Source organism: Haliaeetus leucocephalus, unplaced genomic scaffold (genome assembly GCF_000737465.1).
Source record: "Haliaeetus leucocephalus isolate CR32 unplaced genomic scaffold, Haliaeetus_leucocephalus-4.0 Scaffold712, whole genome shotgun sequence".
In the NCBI taxonomy this organism is placed as follows: Eukaryota; Metazoa; Chordata; class Aves; order Accipitriformes; family Accipitridae; genus Haliaeetus; species Haliaeetus leucocephalus.
This window is the reverse complement of record NW_010973148.1, coordinates 2,893,748-2,912,802: the sequence shown is the minus strand read 5'-3', so window position 1 is coordinate 2,912,802 and position 19,055 is coordinate 2,893,748. Positions and strand designations below refer to the sequence as shown.

The 19,055-nt window shown below is 42.9% G+C and overlaps 1 protein-coding gene across 1 annotated transcript in view; it reads right to left on the bottom strand.

Moving 5' to 3' along the window:
* The window catches only part of DHRSX (dehydrogenase/reductase (SDR family) X-linked), a 131,830-nt gene that overhangs the window by 33,830 nt on the left and 78,945 nt on the right, over positions 1–19,055 (bottom strand). Inside the window, exon 4 of the mRNA XM_010580441.1 lies at positions 13,050–13,257. Within this exon, the coding sequence (XP_010578743.1) occupies positions 13,050–13,257 (208 nt within the window). The remainder of the gene's footprint in view (positions 1–13,049; positions 13,258–19,055) is intronic.

Sequence of the window (19,055 nt, the reverse complement as noted above, 5' to 3'; positions counted from 1 at the left end):
GCAGGCAGACTCTCAAGCAGAGGAACTCTGCCTCCTAACTAGGTGGCCAGCCGGGCAAAAGACTGGTGGTAGTTCCCAGCTCCCAGGTATATACACAGGCTGGCCAGTCAGCTAGAGAGCTAGGAGGTAGTGGTGTTCAGCTGCCCACAGACCTGTCCTAATAAATACTGCCCACCTGGCTCAAGCTACGCCAGACAGCATGTGCTGTGGTTTGGCAAGCCTGTGCACGGTCAGCAGGGAGGAAAAGCGGAGCAAGGACTTGGTGGGAAGAAGTTCGGTGGGAAGGAGTGGCATGCCTGGCGTCGGTAGCATCGAGAAGTTCATTCTCAGCCACTCATTTGAGTGGGGCTCTCTGTGGACCATTCTTCCTACCATGGAAAACAGTCTCCCCTGGGGGATGCCCCTCCATAGCATTTTGCCGAGTCGGTGCTGATAAAATAGGGCAATGCACAACTCACTAATGGAAACTACAGGAAGAGTTAAGGCAGACAGAATTTAATTAGCTGCTTTGAAATCCGGCCAAGAGAGGAGCAATATACAAGACCTTCTCCTTCCTTTTAAAATAATGTTTTATTGATTGTATAAGTGATGAATAAAGGACCAGGATAAGGCAGGCTATGAATTTTCTGTTCAATTAATTTTTAGCAGAAATTCCTATTTTTGGCTTAAGATATTGTGCAACATAGACAGACAAGTTTGAATTGTCATTACAAAAATTAGGGAGGAGAAGAGAAAGGGATTGTTTCGTATTTTTTCCAAACCAAAATAAGTAAGTATTCAATTTTGGAGTGAGTAAGTGAGTGAGTGCTTTGTGGTTTGCTGATTTTTTTTTCTAATTTTTTTTTTTTCTTCTTTTCCACCAGAAGCTGATTTTACCACTCGTCTCCATAGTGCTGTCTCTGGCAGCAGTCTCCCTAGCATGCTGGGGCAATGTATTTGTAAAAAGTAATGAGACGCCAAATTTCAAACTGGAGCCTGCAGTGGCTAATGAGGTGTTTAAATATGGACTCAGCTTCTATCCAAGTTTGAAAACTGGATACATGTTTAGCACTTCCCTTGGCAGTCAGTCTTACTCTGGTTTCTTTTCTGGCTGGCTTTAGCTGGTCTGTGTTCTGTAGAGGTCTCCCGTTTACGTCCAGTGATACCACATTTAGTGAAGAGCATTAAGTCAGCTCAGGGTACCCACTGAGTAACAGGGAAAACAAAATTGCTGCTCTGCACAGACCACTTCCTCCACACCTCCTGTGCACAGGCGCTCGCGCTGCTCTCGGCTTTTTCTCTTTCATTAACGGTTGCTTTTGCATTATGCGCACATGCGGAGGGAGCGGATACAGACCGACTGGAAGCAGGGTGCAGTGACAGCACCCGTTCCCTTCCCCGCCGCATCTTGCTTCAACAAAAGGCTCCGAGGACCTGTGACCGTACTGACCGACGCACGGCTCAATTAACCTGGCCGCTGCTAGCAGTGGTTTTCCTGGTGTGGACCTCCTTCACACCGCACTTGTCTTGTGCATGTTATCCTCCCCTCACCCATCACCACGCTCCCCAATTTCCAGAGTGTTAATTTGCCTGGAGGGCAGAGTGCTCCGAGATCAAACTGCAGAACAACCCGATTGCTATGTGCTCCATTAAAAGACGAGTGATGCAAAACGTGGGTGACATGCTGGGGTTTTTAATGAAAGGCCACACAAAATTTCAATATATGCCTTAGGATGAATCAGTGAATTAAGCAAAACACAGACTTGCTGTATTAAAATGACTAAAGTTTCCTAATGATTTATGTATTAATCTTGCAATACATCATCACCATTGCTTAGTCAAGAATATAAAAGACTATTATTAAACACTCATGAAGCTTTCACAGTCTTAAATTCTTTCTCTCCAGGGAAGGTAGCACAAGATTTTCGGTAATTTGCAGTTTATTTTGAAGCAGCTACAGAAATATATTGCAGAATACAGGTATGTCTTTTCTGGTTATCATAAGCAGTTTCGTTCTCTTTTCCTATTATAAACCAAAGCCTGAGTCCTAAATATTGCTTATTAGATTTAAGCATACTCCCTAAAAGTGCTACATATATTTATCCCGTGAACACATTTGCTGAGTCTCATCAATTGTGATTTTCCCTCAGTACAAAGAAAAAAGGAAATACAGAGATAGAGAAAAGACAGAATTGGAGAAATGAGAATATATGTATTACCGCTGAAAACTAGTATTTTGCTAATTGAAAGAAACAAGCATATGCATTAGTAAAACACAACTAAAATCTAAAGTGTCAACGTATCTACTTATTCAGATGTTGTTACAGTTATGTTTTGTACAGTAGCTGTCCTGTTACCAACTACTGCTATAGGCTACTGTATAGTCACCCATTTCATATACATGCCTGGGTATTTTGGGTGTTCACTGAACAACTGTACTTCTTCGTGTACATTTCTTTCATATACTTGATATGTGGCCTTTAAAAAAATTATATACATATAACAGTGAAGGTGGCCTTAGCATACCCCCATGTATTTGAACTGGAATACACTGGCAGCTGCAATTTGAGTGAATCAGGACTCAAGCATCAGGGACTCCTAGAGCACTCTCATGACCCTGTGATGGTCATGTTGGAAAGGAAGGCTACAAGTCTGATCAATGAAATTAGTGGTTCTACACAAGCTGAAAAACAAATCCTTCATGTCCTAATTGGTCGCATGGGGGTTACTTAAGCAGCCAGAGGCAGGTGGCACTTTCAGAGCAGCCCTTTCATTCTGACCCATGGACAAAGACTGACCACATCTCAGAGCTTTCCCCCCTCCCTGCAGTGAGCCCCTCAGTGCCACGTGCTGCTCACACACAGCTCTGGCCAAAACTGGGCTTTCTCTGACATCTTTTGACAGTGGTAAAATAGCATTTTTCATCTTAAAATTAGCGGATAGGTATAAGGGTAGAAGCTCAGAGCTGGGAGATGCTCTCTAAGAGGCAAAACGTTGGTGATGGTCTCAGTAGCTGATTTGTGTGCAAGTCAGTGACTCCTGCCTTGTGCTTAACCCACAATTCAGTAGGAGCCACAAGCTGGAAGCTGGGTTGTGGGGTTTTTTTTAAAAGCCATGCTTCCTGACTTTCAGCACTTCACTGTATAAATACATAGCATTCAGTGACTAGCCCCTTGTTATAGCCTGTAGGAAATGCAGAGGGAACAAAAATTAACTTACTGTCTTTGGAGGACTACATTTAGTGAAGGAACCTGGAATGTCTTTATTATAGAAGTATCTACGAAAGGCAAAGTAAGCAGGGGCTTGTCATCCTGGGCATTACTGTCATCCAGATGGAATCAATGCATCATTTTGCATTTGGCTGATCCCTCCTCCTAATGGCAAGAGGTTAGATGTCAAGATGCTCTACCGATTGCCTTGCTGTGTGTAGCTCCATTGCTGTGTGCTCAGCACGGTTCTCAAATGTACCAAACACGGACTCAAAGATGGGTCTTATCAAAGTCTCAGCAGACTCAGTATCTTAAAAAAAAAGTCTGGGTTTTCTGTTTGTGTATGGCTGGTGTTAATTTCAAATGTTTTTGATGATTTTAAATATTGATGACTGTTGTGGTTTAACCGAACCAAAACCAAGACAATGGCAAGTTCAAGCTGTATTTACTGTAATTCCATTCTCTCAGGAAATATATCTCTTTATAAAAAATGATATAAATTGCTTCTTCTGAAGCATCATTTTTCTACAGTCTGTTCATATGATGCACTGTTAAGTACTTGCTAATATTTGAAGTAGTATTTGAGCATAATGGTATCCCTTCATTCAGTTAAAAATCTCCATCAAACAAATGAATGAGTAATAAATAGAAGGAAGCAAGGGTTTGCATTGCTGCAGCCAAGAAACAGATCAAGGCTCCAAGACCTACATTCTGTGTCCTTGTGACCCTTTTGAGTGATGGAGAAACATCATGGCCACATATCTTTTCATATTATCTCTTGGATAATCTGGATCTCAGGTTACTGAAGATTGTCACACATCTTTTAAGATTATCTCTTGGATTAGAACAAGAAGAGCTCTGAGACACACTCCACACACTTATGGAAAGCTTCCTAACTCTCCTGCAACAGAGCTTTTAAGCTGAAGGAAGCTATGGGTCTTCTTATGGTTTCTTCCCTTCCACCAGAATGCCCATAGGGCCATAAAATGGCCCGGTAATAACTTGGACAGTCCCAAATCTTACTTCTGTTTTGATAAAACCATCTTAAAACTGGTATAGACTTTTACAGACCAGCTGCAGATTCTGGACTTTTCATTCTGGGACTGAAAGGGAACTGTAGGGCCTGGTTATGCATAATAAAGTGTTGCCATTTCAAATTCAGCACAGTGCACCAATTGTGGTTAGCAGATTTCCAGTAGACTACGTGAAATGTGTTGGTGTATATGTGAAGATAATGCAAGGTTTCATTATGTGGTGGGCTGAACCCACTGCACTGCCTTGGAGTTGAGGAGGCGCCGAATGTGTTCTGCAAGTGCAAATGTTCACCACACTGAAGGACTGGTCTGTCTTACCAGGGGAAACATGACTTGAATGTGCACACAGACTGCAAAATCCTTCTTCCTCCAAGATGTCTATAAATACTGTGCAGAAAATCCTATGCCATCATTCTCTGTCCACAGAAGTAACACAAGATTATCAAGTCTGGCACAACAAAATAATTTTGAAAATCAGTTTTTGTTTGTTGAAACAATCTAACCACTTTGCTTTTTCAAAGTTTTCTTACGTAGTGAGAATATGAATATCACAGCTTCAAACTGAGAGGTAAAAGTGACTAACTCCCTGTACATGAATTAAGACACGGAACAAGCTCATAAAGGAAGACAACTATTTGTTAAAAATAGCCACAAGAAGTCTTCCCCTCTGTTGGAAGGCCTTTCTAGGTTAGAGAAGAAATACAGCCGAAATGCCAACAGGTACAGGAGAGATTAAAATGAGGAAGTTTTCTGCACCCATGAAATGACTCATAGTCCAGCCACGGCAGAGAGCGGCCCTCAGCTGCTGTGAAAAAAGATGTGGGATTTAAATAAGCATATGAAAGGGGCCTATGAAGAAGGGGGGGTCTTAAGGAACATGAACAAGCCAACTTCAGCAAACAAAAAAACCTGCAAGAAACGGATAGCATACAGTGGCTCAAAGTGGTCCCATAGCCAGCACCGCAAAGTGGTTATTTCAAAGTGCAGTAAGGGACAGTGACAGCAATCACTTTCTCTACCATTTAGCCTTAGAGTTGGATTTTGGTTTTGTTTTATAAATTTCCCAATACTGTGTCACCCTGGAACACTGTAAACAGAGATCTGTAATGGAAACCAAGCATTTCCTAAGAAGGGGCACGGCATGGCCTGGGGCCAGAGCGCATGAGATCTCTTCCACTTGCAAACACACCATAAGCAAGTGAAGTCAGGCAAGTTCGGCTTTCCAGGAAATGATGAGAAGTTTCATGTCCAAACCCTGAAAAACTAACACACAGTCACAGAGCTGCCCTGCCCCAGCCCTCACTGAAAAACGAATTAAAAGATACTGCTGCTTTGGCAGACTGATTGATTTTTGGAGGCAATTCAGATACTGAACACCCCCCCACCCCGAGCTGAGAACCAAAAGATTTCATGCAAATCTCAGAGTATTTTAATTTGGGTATTTCTGCGGTACCATATCATAGCTAGTATCCCTGTTAAAAGCTCTTGAGCTTCTAAGAAAGTTGTTGTGAGCCACAGTGCTCCTCGGTCTCTGTCCTTTTTGGGAGGCTGAGACAGTGCTGTATACAGCCACTCTCCACCCCCCCCGTGACAAGAAATGCAGGGCAACCACAGCACCTGACACATAACGAGAACAGGAGAAATGGAACAACGAAGCTACAGCTATATAAGACATTCTGGCAGTATTAGAACTCCTGGGAGCTAAAATATTTTACTTTTACAGTGATGCATTTTATTTAGAAAGTATATTTTTCATAAAACTGACATTTTTATAGAGAACTTGATTTTATCAAAAGACCAATTTTTCTTCACAGGTTTAAGTATTCAAACGTTTGGTCTGCTTTTGAACAGACAAAGTTCTCCTTCACTGAAAGAAGAGGTTTAGGATGGGGAGCAGAGAAAAGGTTAAGAGTTGTCATTTGTAATTGCAGAGGCAGAAATCTGCCTTGCCTCCCTCCACTACACCTCGTAATCCTTAATGCACGTGGCAAGATCAGGGATGTATGGTTGTGAAGAACCAGGAGCAACGGCAGGGCTGACCCCAGAGGGGATTTGTGGAAGGTGAGCTGATCATTTTGACTGTTTCTCTTAACACGTTATTGAGGGGATTTACAGGCACCTACACCAGCTTTCCTCAGCTACACTAGGCAGCTCGAAGGACAACTCCACTGAAAAAGTACTGTGAGGATGGTGGTAGTTAAAGCAATTAAGAGGAATGCTAAAACCATTTGAATAATCACCCAGGACCTGAACTCCAAAGCTTTTAAGGTTCATTCAGCCTTAATGAGTCTTTTTGCTCACAGGGAGAAGTTAAACTAACCTTCCCCTCTCCAGGGTGACAAGCTATCTCCACTCTGCATTCTCCTGCAAGTCCCTTTTGCCTTCTCTGTCACACGAGTGCAGTACATTAACTTTCAAATTACCATTGAACCGTCTTGCAGTTTTGGAAAACAGCGCGTCTATGAGATCCACCGTCCCGTGTGTCACAGAGAGTTGACTTCTCCCACCCAACCCGCCGTGCAGGGAGAGGCTGCGCAGCAGTAACACCCATAGATCACATACCTCCCAACCTGTTGCAATTTTGAACTCGTTCAGAAACACTGTGTCCTATTAAATCATTAACCATTATTAATAATCTTCTGTAAAGACCATTAATCCCTTTTAGACAAGAAGGAACTTAACATTGCGACACACAAAGTAGCTGCATTTAATTTCTCTGGTTACATTAAAGTCTGGCATTACCTTTTTGTTACACTGTGCTATTGTTCTTCAGAAACCAACGAACCCTAAAAGTATTTTGATTAGACAGAACGAAAATACATCAATAAATCTAAAATTAAAACTTTCCAAAGTTGGCATCCTGACTTAAATACTTCTCCACTATTGTTTGCAGGAATGGATAGGGATCACCTGTGGCCTGCAACATAGATAAAACACTGCATATGAACTAACCCTCTGTTTTTTGGACTGATTAATTGGTCTGATGATATAATAGCAGATTTATTTTTTTTAATTAATTTATAGAATTTGAGACCTGTGCCTTCATGAGTATACTCATTTTCCAGGCCAGCAAGTCAATTTTTGCAATTAATGCTAATTGCTGCAAACGCAAGGGATCATTTTGCAAAGCAGCAAATCTTTTTGCATTTATACAGAAAGCATTTTGCAAAGAAGGACTCAAATACCCTTATGTATGTGCAGTAAGCATTTGAATACTTATCATTTAACTACAGACAGGAAAACTTGGTAACCTGCTGCAGGAAGGACATGTTTAACTGAATACAGCAGTGTGCTGCAGCTGCTTAAACAATACAACTCAAAACAAAACCATATATTTCCTGAATAAAATAAAATCTATAATAAGATTTCTCTCTCTTATGGTCTAGAAGAGACTTTTATGATTACAATTTCTGTAGTTTTCACAGCATTTTATTAAGCAACAGTCCAGTGACACAGCTCTTTATATGTAACTGTGAAAGACTTCTGTACTGACTAAAATGGATTAACAAATGAAAGTGTAACATATAAAATCACTCCTATTTCCTTTTACAGATTTTCCTTTATTATTTTAAAATTTGGAAATAAAACAATAGTACTATGCTACTATTATGCTACACCAGCTTCATGTTTGGTTTTGCTTGAATTGAAGATATTATACATCCCCTAAGTTCTTCCAGTCAGAGAGAATTAAGAAACTGTACATGACAGATCAGTTGTGAAAAGGCACTACAGGAACCAACCAGGATTTTTTTTTAAAAAAAAAAAGGTTTTCATTTAAAAAAATGTTGACTCATCAAACCATTCTCAGTGAAAGAAATCTGTTCTAAACAAATGTCCAGCTTAAAAAAAAAAGTAATCTGAAACTGATGGAAATACCTTACTTCAACTGGATGACTTAGAAGTTAAAAGTTCGGAGTTTCAGTTTGATCAACATTATACTTCAAAATACGAATGACAATGTACTCGTAAGGATAATTACAAATAAACTAGAAATAAAATATTCTGAAATCACTGAAATCAAAGGGTTTAGTCTGAAAAATATTTTCCAAAAGTAATATGACATTTTAACTTTTCATTGCTATTCATGGTCAATATTTTCAAAATCTCAGCAACGCTGATGGGACAAAATCCTCAATTTTCTACCCAAACTTAATACAAATTCATTTACCAACAAACATCACACGCACGCAAGAAGTGAAGATGAAGGACACCACCCATCCAATGAGAAGAGATCTCCAGACGCTTTGCTAGACAGATTTTCCCATCAGTACGTGACACCTCCTGTCACAGCCCTTATGAACTGCCTAACAGAGGAGATGATTAACTGGAGCTGCCTGGTCTCCCCAGCATCCTCCCAGGTCCTGGGCAGGGCTGTTTACCTTATTTTACACTAGCTAGGATGCACATATGGCAGCTGGCATTTTTGCAATGCTTTTCATTCAATCTGTATTGTCTCTGACATGATTCATGCACTAGGGCTACAGGGAAAAGAAATACAGAAATTATCTGGGGACTGTACCAGCTTGGAGAGTTACAAAACCCATCAGCTCCTTCTACAGTTGGAGAGCAGAGGAAGGAGAGCAGAAAAAGTGTGACTAACTGTTCCAAACATACAGGAGACATGAACCAGAAAAGGAGCTGTCTTACTGTGGCTGGGGAGTTCATAGATCTGTGATTCACAGCATTACAGGGCCCATTTGGCATGCAAAAAGAGAGGATGATGAAAGGAATAGTTAGTCATGGAGAAAAAGCTAGACAGAACACACAAAGATGCTAACCCCTGGGAAAGGGAGCATATTCAGGTGACCCACAGCCTGGGAAAGGGAATAAGGTCTTTTCTTCTTTATTTTCCTAAAATTCCTTCTTACTTCAGTAGGTAAGGAGTTGAAGGAGTGCCCTCCATCCCAGCCTTGTAAGACCACCACAAAATCCAGTGCACTGCTCAAGCCTATCTCAACCCAAGAGGACGGCACAACATTCTTCACACTTTTGCTAAATCCAGACAGCCATATTCTCTCATGACCATATTTTTTTTCAGTGCACAGTGTACTACCCTCAGCATGCAATTGCTGAAATCACGCTTGCAGATAGATAGCGTTTCTGGTAAACTTTCACCTCCTTGAAAACAGTCGTATTCAAAGTAGGGATGAAGGAGAATGATTTGCCTTAGGGATCCCCTTGTCGACTCATGTGATTGCTGTTGAAAATGGTCTGGATCTAAAAGACCACAAAGGTGTTTGATGTTCTTCATATATCCTTCAGCAAAAGAACTGGGAGAACAGTCATTGCTCTTGTGCGTTTGCATTTTCAATAACACACATGAAACAAGCTATGCCCTGCCAGTTTGGAACAAGCTCTGTCCTGCCTTGATGTACCCATGCTGTGTCTCTTTTACTGGTGTGTGTGAAAAGGATGGGCAGGAAGGTGGAGAAATGACATTTGTAGGCGAGAAATAGGACTGGGGCTAGGGGAGAAGATAAGAGGAAGATAAATGGAGAGGAGGAAATGAACTGGTGGGAAAAAATAAGACACACACACACACACACCCCCAAAAAAGAGGAAAAAATTATGAGATAGGGAGGGAAAAGGCAATGGAGACAAAAAAGCTCAAAAGACACAGATGAAGATGAAACTATGATCACAGAAATCAAATAGGCAGGCATGAAGAGAGAGATAACAAAGGAAGAAAAATAATGTAAAATGCAAGGAAAATCAAGAAAAAATTAAATTAACACTTCCACCAAAAAGGAGCTGAAAAGAGAAACATGGGATAAATCAGATTGGTAAGATGGCAGAAAACAAACCAAAGAGGAAATGTGGAAGACAGTAACACAAGCTGCATTTAATACTGTTCATGGGACAGACCTTCCAACAATTATTTGTTACGCTGCTGCCCTGTGGTCACTGTGATATGGATGACGTCTGCCTTCAGAGCAGGTCTCTGAGCAGCAAGCACAAGCCATGGGGAGCAATGGCCAGACCTGTGACTGCCAACCCAGAGACTCCTGAGTGGGAGAATGATCCCATAGAAAAATCTGTGGTAAAGCAGAGAACTGAACCGCTGTTTACTGTCTCCTTTATGTCAAGACAGTCTTCTGCGTTCCCTTGTCTGCCATGTTTGATGGATGAATCCCTTCTCCACCACTATAACTCACCTCCAGTTTGGACACTAGCCCAATCAAAATCTAGGAATAATGGGACAAGAGCACAGTAAACAATTCAGTCTGCTGCTGCTGGTAATTTTTCCAGTAGAGAGTAGGGTCCCCTTTCTCCACTGTGAATAAATTATTCCAAACTGTTTTCTGCCTTCCTGCCAGGTTAGGACTACCAGCCAATCCGGGAACATACACCCAAGTCGTGAAATGAATTATGGCCAATTAGTGCAACTCAAAATAAGGAAGAAGCCAGTATAAAATTTTTAGAAAGACTTCCCATTCACACAAGCAGCAAAAATGAGGGATGGCATCACTGGGAAACTGTGGCAATTCGTGGAACACTATCATATCACAGTGCTTACCACAGGTGTCTTTACCGCATCCATTAAAGCTCTTAAACGCTGCTCTGAATCACATGGCATCTCCGAGGCCCCATGGTGCAGGCAATGCCTGTGTACCCTGCAACAGTCTTCCAGGGTCGCTAAACCACCCGCTCTCGCTGTAGGCACACGCTCAGACACACAAGTGATCTCACTGGTTTTAGCAGCACCATTTATGCGACGACTAATTATTCACCTGAGTGGGGGCTCATCGGTAGTTAGGCTAAAAAAAAAAACCCAGGAGTATCTTCTTCTGCCTGAAGCACGAAAAGGTTTGGAGCTGAATCCACAGCCCCTCTGGGTCCCACCGGTGTGCCTGTGTGCTCGGAAAGCAGGCACCACTGCTGCCCCCGAGCCATTCAAAGCATCCATGTGGGAAAGAGCAGGCAAAATCAGTGAGAGTCTGTCATCCTTTATGGCTCTTCTTACACTAATAAAGTTGAAACGTAAGGGGCAGGGTTTGGCGCAAAAGCTGCAGGTAAATCTCACTAGTATATTATCATTTTTTACATCAGATTGGTCATGTTCATGCTCAACCATAACTTTCCTAACTGAAACATTTCAGGTTCTTTTTAAATATGAGTTAATAATGATGAATCACAGGTAAGGATGACCCTAAATTAGAGGCACAGTACAAAGCCTTGCTATAATCAAGGGAACTACTGTTATCTACAGACACAGAACAGCCATATTTAATTTTGCATTCTGTACTTTAGCCCAAAGAAATAGTAATTACACACCCCTCAGCCCCTTTGCATGGTGCCATCCAGCACATGCCCATCAGAAACAATGAATACATACATCAACTGAAGAGTAAGGGTAATTTCCTGTGGTTGTTTTACAAGCAAGAGATTAAACTGCGACTACCCTGCAGAGTTTAAACAATGTGCTTGTAATAGAACTGATGCTGTAGCATGTAATCAGAAGTCGAACAGAAAGTTTGACGTGCTTAATGCAGCATTCATATGTAAAGTGTCTGCAGTGGCAACAGCCCAGCCCTCTAATTTCAGTCTTTGTTCCAAACGAAACCTTGGGCCAGGTGCCTCTGAACATGTGCTGAAGTCCCTGTCAAAGGACCGAGACAGAATTTCTCCATGGAAATGATGCAAAACTCAGACTGGCTCCATGCAGGCAGAAACACTCTGGAGCCCATCAGAAGACGGGCTCTGTTGGAGCCTGTTAGTAAGCGCGTAATTGCCACAGGTGACGGCATGGGGAAATTTTGAAATGTATCATCTCAGTTATCCTGCCCGTTCCTCAATTAACTAAACAACTCTACACGGTTCCTGTGTGACACCAGAGACATCTACCGTGTCATTTGGTGTCTTCCTAATGTTAGAAATATCCCATAGACATTCACCCCCAGTTTTCCTAAATGAAAGCAGTGGGACAGAATAAGGCCACGCATTTTAACCCATCTGACTGGGTTAAAAACCCAGGACGGCCACGCGGTTGGATCTCAGTAAGCTCTCGGGGAAGCGCAGGAGGTGACACAGAGAAGAGCCAGGGCTCCAGCGCTTGCACTGAATCACCGGGCTGACCTGCGAGAGGGCAAGGACCACGGGACAGACGGGAGGGATGACAGCCGGGGGCCGGGAGGCAGGTGGGGGCAGCCGGAGAAGGGCTGTGAGGGAGGCAGCGGCGCGGGACCGGGACGTAAGGAGGGCTGCAGCACCAGGCGGAGGCCGGAGGCGGAGGGAAGGGAGGACAACGTGCCAGGAGCTGCAGGCCAGCGGGCAGAGCTGCCAGCGAGGAAGGAGCAGCAGGCAGCGTGTGGGCCGGTGGGGGTAGCTGCCCCCCTGGCCACGTCAGCATCCCCAGTCAGCTCAGCGGGCAGGGAGCTAGCAGCCACAGGCATCTGTCTGTGCCCATCTGAGGGCAGGATCGGGGCCTCTGCATATGCATTCACTTGAGGACAAAGCCTATTAGCATTCGCCCGAGCCATTTTAAAACACCGCGGTTATGGAGAGTCTCCCTGATTAGGCAGTGAGGAGTCCGGGCTCTGCACCGCAGCCGTCACCACAGTGTAAGCATCAGAAAGGAAGCAAGGCTTTCAAGGTTCAGAATAAAAGACTCAGTTTACAAGCTTATAAATTATTTGTATCTTTGACTGAAGGCTGCAAGCTTTGTTCAAGTCTGAAAGATACTAAGCAACTGCTTGACAATCACCATTAATTAAAAAAAAAAGGCAACGCCCCCCCCCCCCATGTTCATCATTCAGTAACAATTCTCTTGGAGTTTACTCTGCACACCCTTACTACAGATCAGTGAATACCAAAAATGGATCGGTACCTGCTTTGTAAGTCGTTCAGGTGCAATTTGCCTACATAATGGGTGGCTGATGAGACAGTGATGATCCTAGCGTTGTGACTGTGCGTTCCTGATTGCTTCAGCATATCCAAGAGGAGGTTAGTCAACAGGAAGTGTCCCAAGTAGTTCAAGCCGAAGTGCTCCTCAAACCCATCCTCCGTATTCCTTTCAGGGACCAGCATCACCCCAGCTGGAGGAAAAAGGAGATGTAAAACCTGTTGATTTATTTCAGAGAAGCAGCAAGCTAGAAGGAGCACGGATCTCCTGCTGCAGAGTGTAAACACAGCATTTAGAGCAATGAGTGATTGGTGATGGCATGTGAAGTGTAAAGCTGACACTGATTGATTCCTGTTGAGAAAAATGTCAAAACCCCCACTTAGGTTCCTTTATCCAGAAAACAGGTAGACGGACGCTCTCCCTCCCTGCAGAATTGTGAGGATAAATGAGTTCATTTGTGAAAAGTGTTTTGGAGACATTAAAAGTTTAGTTAACCCATTGCTGGCGTGCCAGAATGCAATGCTGCAGGTCCACAACAATAATTAATCCATCTACAATAGGTGGGAGCTGGGTGATCCCAACAACATTCCCTCCATCAAAGGGCTCAGAGCAGTGGAGACAAGACCAGGCTAAGCAGTAGACCTGCTCTCCCAGGCGGCTTTCTGCTGAGTCCTGGCTGGAGTTTAAAGATCTGTTGAGTCTTCTTCTGAAATCTGCAACTTCTATCTCACTGGTGTGGGTGAGAAAAGATGTAGTAAATTTACCCAATATATCTTAATTACTGTGCTTACAAGCAGCTGCATATTGAAATGAGTTTTTGAATGCTTATTTTGGCAATATTTTTGCATATATTTCTACAAACCACAATTTTCAAACTCAGTGCCTAAAATAAGTATCCACATCCCCAACATGCAATGTTGATTTCAGCATCTTGCAGAGAATCCTGAGCTCATGCATAAATTATATCGTGTACTGAGGCTGTGTGGGGGATAGCTATCCCACTCCATTATAATGTGGACTTGAATGTTATAAATTATTCTTATTTTATTAAAATTTAATTATCGTACAAGTGGATCTGACCTTTGTAATTTAAATGTAGATGGACGTGGCTCGGGGAGAATAATGTTGTAGGCCGTTTGTCTTCTCTCTAAAACACATGAGTATGATACAGCAGAAAGGCCACCTCTGCTCACAGACGTGACAGAGTGTCAGCTTAATCCTCATGCTACTTCATATGTCCATTAAAAAGCCTTTAACATCCCATTTCTTGATGTCAGCCCAATAATGGCATATTAAATGACCATTTTAAATTGTCATTTAGATGCTGTGCATCTACACCACTCCTTCTTTGGGGGGGTCCCGCCACCTGACAGTCCTGCTTCCTTACTGCTGCTTGGGCTAAAGAGGAGATACTTTCAGGATCTTTTTAGCATGGCCAACACCCATAGTGATTCACCTATGGCTGCCTACTGCTTAATCGAACAACCGGAGAAGTAGTGTGAGGGGAAGACACAAGAGAAAATGAGAGAGCAAACAAAAGGTTTGGGTGTAACACAGTATACCTGCATACAGAGAATTTAAGACTGAATATGAGCAATGCTGGCTGATGGTATGATGAAAGAAACACAACACAAATTACCTGATGGGGCTCTACAAAAGCTCTGATTGGCATCTCTCTCTGTCTTTACAGCCGCTTTCCAGATCCCTCAGAAAGACAGGAAAACCCAGCTGCCGGGTGTGGTTTCTCTGCCTGTCAAATCTCAACTTTAACAACGGGAAGACACAAATCAGAGGATGTCTGGTCGGGTGGCCCGTTGCATTCTCCTTCCTCAGCAGTACTTAACTCTGATGCATGGTGCAACTGCTCACAGAGTTGGAAACAGACTTCCATTTCCTCCGTAATCTGCATATGCAGCATATAATGACATCCAGAACAGTGGCTGGGACTGAGCACTGCCATGAAGGTTATGGACAGGCATAAACGTGGCACAAGCCCTGCTGCGACTTTTTCCTGTTTTCTGGGAAGAAGGAAAGGGTGGGAAGGGCAACAAACCCCAATCTCCCAGACCAAGTCTCAGCCTGCTACGGTGCAAGTTTTAGCAGAGACAGAGCTTAGCACAAGCTGTTGGAGGGCAGATGGGAACATTGCTGCATCTCTGAGCGCTGGGGCTGGTACAAGGAAATGATTTGCAACTCTCTGAGGCCCATCGTGCCCTGCAAAAGCTGTGACACTTGGAAAAGGCAGGAGGAAGAAGTTTGCCAGAGGTCTATTTGCAGCGACACTGGTAAAATGCAAGCCCACGAAAAGGCAGCCAACACAAAACAGGCCTGGCACAGCAAAGCTGATGTGAACACCAAATGCTGCTTCTGCATCTGCCAGGGCTGCTACAGGGCTCACTATAGGACCCCTCCATGCACACACACACGGTTCTGTTGGCTGAGTCAGACGGAGGGATGGAGGAATTTGTCCAGAGACAAGCGCGGTAGATGGCTGCTACAGGCATTCAGCTTTGCATCACGATGAGCAGGCAAACTCAGGGAAGGCTGTCACCGCTCCCATCAGCCTGAGGATGCCTGGGCTACAGCAATCACCCCCTCGACCTCCGGAGAGGCACGGGATTTCAAGAGCACATAGAGGCTTTGCCCTTCACCCCAATTAGTTCCCACCATCTGTGCTTCTTGTCCTGGAAGCAAAAATCAGATCTGAGCTCAGGTCGGGAGGCGGAAAAAAGTTTTACTCATGCAATGCACAACCGTTAAGATACACGTTTCCGAAAATTATTTTGCTCATTCTTCAGGAGCTTCCTCTGAGTAGAAATTGTGGTCAAGTCCTTGAGCAGGCACAATCACCTCGGCTTGCATTTGCTGCTACTACAATTCCCTTTTTGTCTTCAAGAGCTGGTCAAATAATATTAATCCAAAAAACCCTTGAAAGACTTTTTTTTTTAAAAGGTCCTCATCTTTGAGGTGGTTCCTATCAAGGCTATCGAAAAATCTTGCCCTGCAATTTGAGGGCAGTTTCTCTTATTTGAGAAGAAGACATTTTAATTCACAGAGAGCGAGCATACAAAGGAATACCCAACAGGCAACTGAACCTGGTTGCTTCTCTGACAAAAGGGAAAACCTTGTAAGTGTAGCAGCAAGCTCTCTTTTTTAAATTATTAACTACCTAACGTTCAGTAGATCCTAAAAGTGGCATGCCATTGATTTTCTTTTGTCCAGAAACATCATCAGCTTTACTCAAGGGCCCCAAATGCTAACTCAAAGAATGAAAGCTGCTTCTATTTTTAATTCTTTCAATTAATCCAATACTACTTGAAACATTAAAAAATGCCTTTTTTTTTTTTTTTTTTACTTCCTCATTGAAAAATAAGAATGATTTTGCTTATTCTTCTAGTATGGAATCCATACAACCCAGTATCTTTCTGATTTTAATTGTCAATAGTCAGTCTCCTCAGTTTTTTGGAGTGCATGTCAAATTTGAAGTGGCAGCACACAGACCATTAACGTCAAACACCTCAGTTCTGATATAACTTTCTTATACATTTTTCCCTCTGATTTAGCTGGATTGTTTACAGATTTATTTTTAAAAATGTCACTGATATCAGCATGGCATTAGAAAATGAATTAATAAGGAAGCTGAGCATGAGCTTTTACTTTGTCATTGATTAGCTGTTATTGAAATATTCAGGCAAAAGACTGACAGTATGCATGCAGAAAATTGCCTAGATGACACATCGATGTGTGAGTTTTCAAGAGTAGAAATAAATTAGAATAAGGAAAATATTTTGCTGCATAACCATGCTGAACAACTGCTCTTCTTATAGATATAGTAATACCTTCCAATGTGCTGCAGTTATGCATTTATTGTAACATGTTCAAATTATACACATTTTAATTAGCTATAATGAATAAAAAAATTCCATCCTTTTTTACTTTTATGACTAGGCAATAGTCATATTTTTCTCTCAAAGAATGAACACACCTCAAGAGAACTGTCTTTGTAAACAGTCATTTATGACAATTTTCTATAAAAGTTTCTAATGAAACTCTCAGTTTGGGATCCATCAATGAATTAGTCTTATGTGAATTTAAGAGCATAACGGATCTGATACCGCACACAGTACAACCAAAATGTTTATGACAGTTGTAAATATTACAGTACAGGCATACCATATTTTTTATTGGATTATACAGGAGAATTTGTACCATGCCTGTACTGCAGATGATGGTAAACATTGCTGTAATTCCTGTACCTCCCACAGCAAAGACATCCTTCAGCTCCATTATAAAATATGTTCTAAGAGCTTCAAAAAATACAAGTATTTCGCTCATCTAGATTTATTTACAGAGAGCTACTTGGAGTTTTTTAAAGGCAGTTCTCTCAAACCCACTGCAAAAGAAAGATTTAAAATCTCTTTTTCACATGCAGAACAAAATGTCTTCCTTTTCAGCCAGGCTCTCAGAAGAGGGTTTGGAGGCAGTGCCCCCACATGCAAGTCCTTTCATCCCCAGCAACCCAAAGGTTGGGCAAACAACACAAGAGGTCAGCTGCATACACTTACATGTAACACCTTTACAGCAGGAGGTGAGCCTATATAATCCCATTCACCCAATTCTTTCTATTTACAAGGAAAAGATACATACTGTCCCAAAAAGTTCCCAAGGGTGAAAATTAATAGAGACAGTAACTCTAAGTAAAAGCGCAAAGCCTTTTCTCCACACAGGCTTTGAACTGGTGTAGTTGATTCATTTAGCAGCATTTTCCATCCCATGAATGCAGCCACACAAAGCAACCCACCTCATTTAACAGAGTGTCAAAACCGCTCTGCTCTGCACACCCATACACCAAAAGATCTATGGGTGGATCTATCTATGTACTAAATAGTATAGCCCACTTCTCTCCTGAACAGGAACAGCTATAGTGGAGTGAATATCAAAATAAGCATGGAGCAGCATCCCCTGGCTAGGCTGCCTATACCAGATTGCTTGTTCCACCTCGTTCAGTTGAGCAATGCTGTCCCAGAACATGCCTGTCCTGTGGATCCCTCCTGGCTAGTGAGCAATGAGAAGGTGCAATGCCTTATTAGAAGAAATGCCTTCAGAAGTGCCCACTGGAGACACAAGTGTACCAACATAACTGCTTTTTACAGGTACACCTCACCTGGGCTGCAGAGAGGTGAATTTACAGCCCTGCTGCGACACACTGCTTGCTAAGCTACATCCGTAACCCAGAGCCCAGCGCTACTGGTATGCTGCACACCTACTGGTATCCCAGAAAACAGTCTAGACAGCACCATACAGAGAAGCCAGATCAACAGCATACGAAAGCTGAAACGGCAACAATCCAAACAGTTAAGAAGAAAAATAAAAAAAAATACAAATGAAGCTTGGTACAGCTCTCCAACGCTACGGTCCTACTTCCCATCTCCCCAGAGGGAGTTCAGTCTCTTGCACTGCGTAATATCTTCTGGAGCTCTGTATATGCGTATATGCAGTTTTCTAAAGCAAACTAGGAGGAAACAGAAGCAAAGCAAGGGATTTTACCCCATGGCATAACGATGACACTTAGATGACTCTTAGAGTCCACACCAATGCATTTGACCCTTGGGGAGATGCAAGGACATTTGCTGTCAGCCCGTCTGGCATCAGTGGTGGGACAGTGTCCCATGCATCGACCTTCCCTGGAGGGGACTTGCCACTGTGAAAACGGGTTTGATAAAGAGCAGGGCAGCACTGGGACCCAGCCTCGGGCTGTGGAGGAGAGCCACCTCCAGAGAGTTCAGTCTCTCCTGCCTCTTCCCAGAACAACTTCTCCACAGGAGTGTGCCTGAGCCTCTGCTCCAGCACCGAGCAAGTTCCCACTAGCTCCTGCCTCCCGCTCCCTTGCAAAGGGCTCTGTACCCATTGCCATTTCCACACACTGGCTTCCTGACAACTCCCTGTGCCAGCCAAAATACATGGCCCTGCCAAAGCCAAGGATGGTGTGCT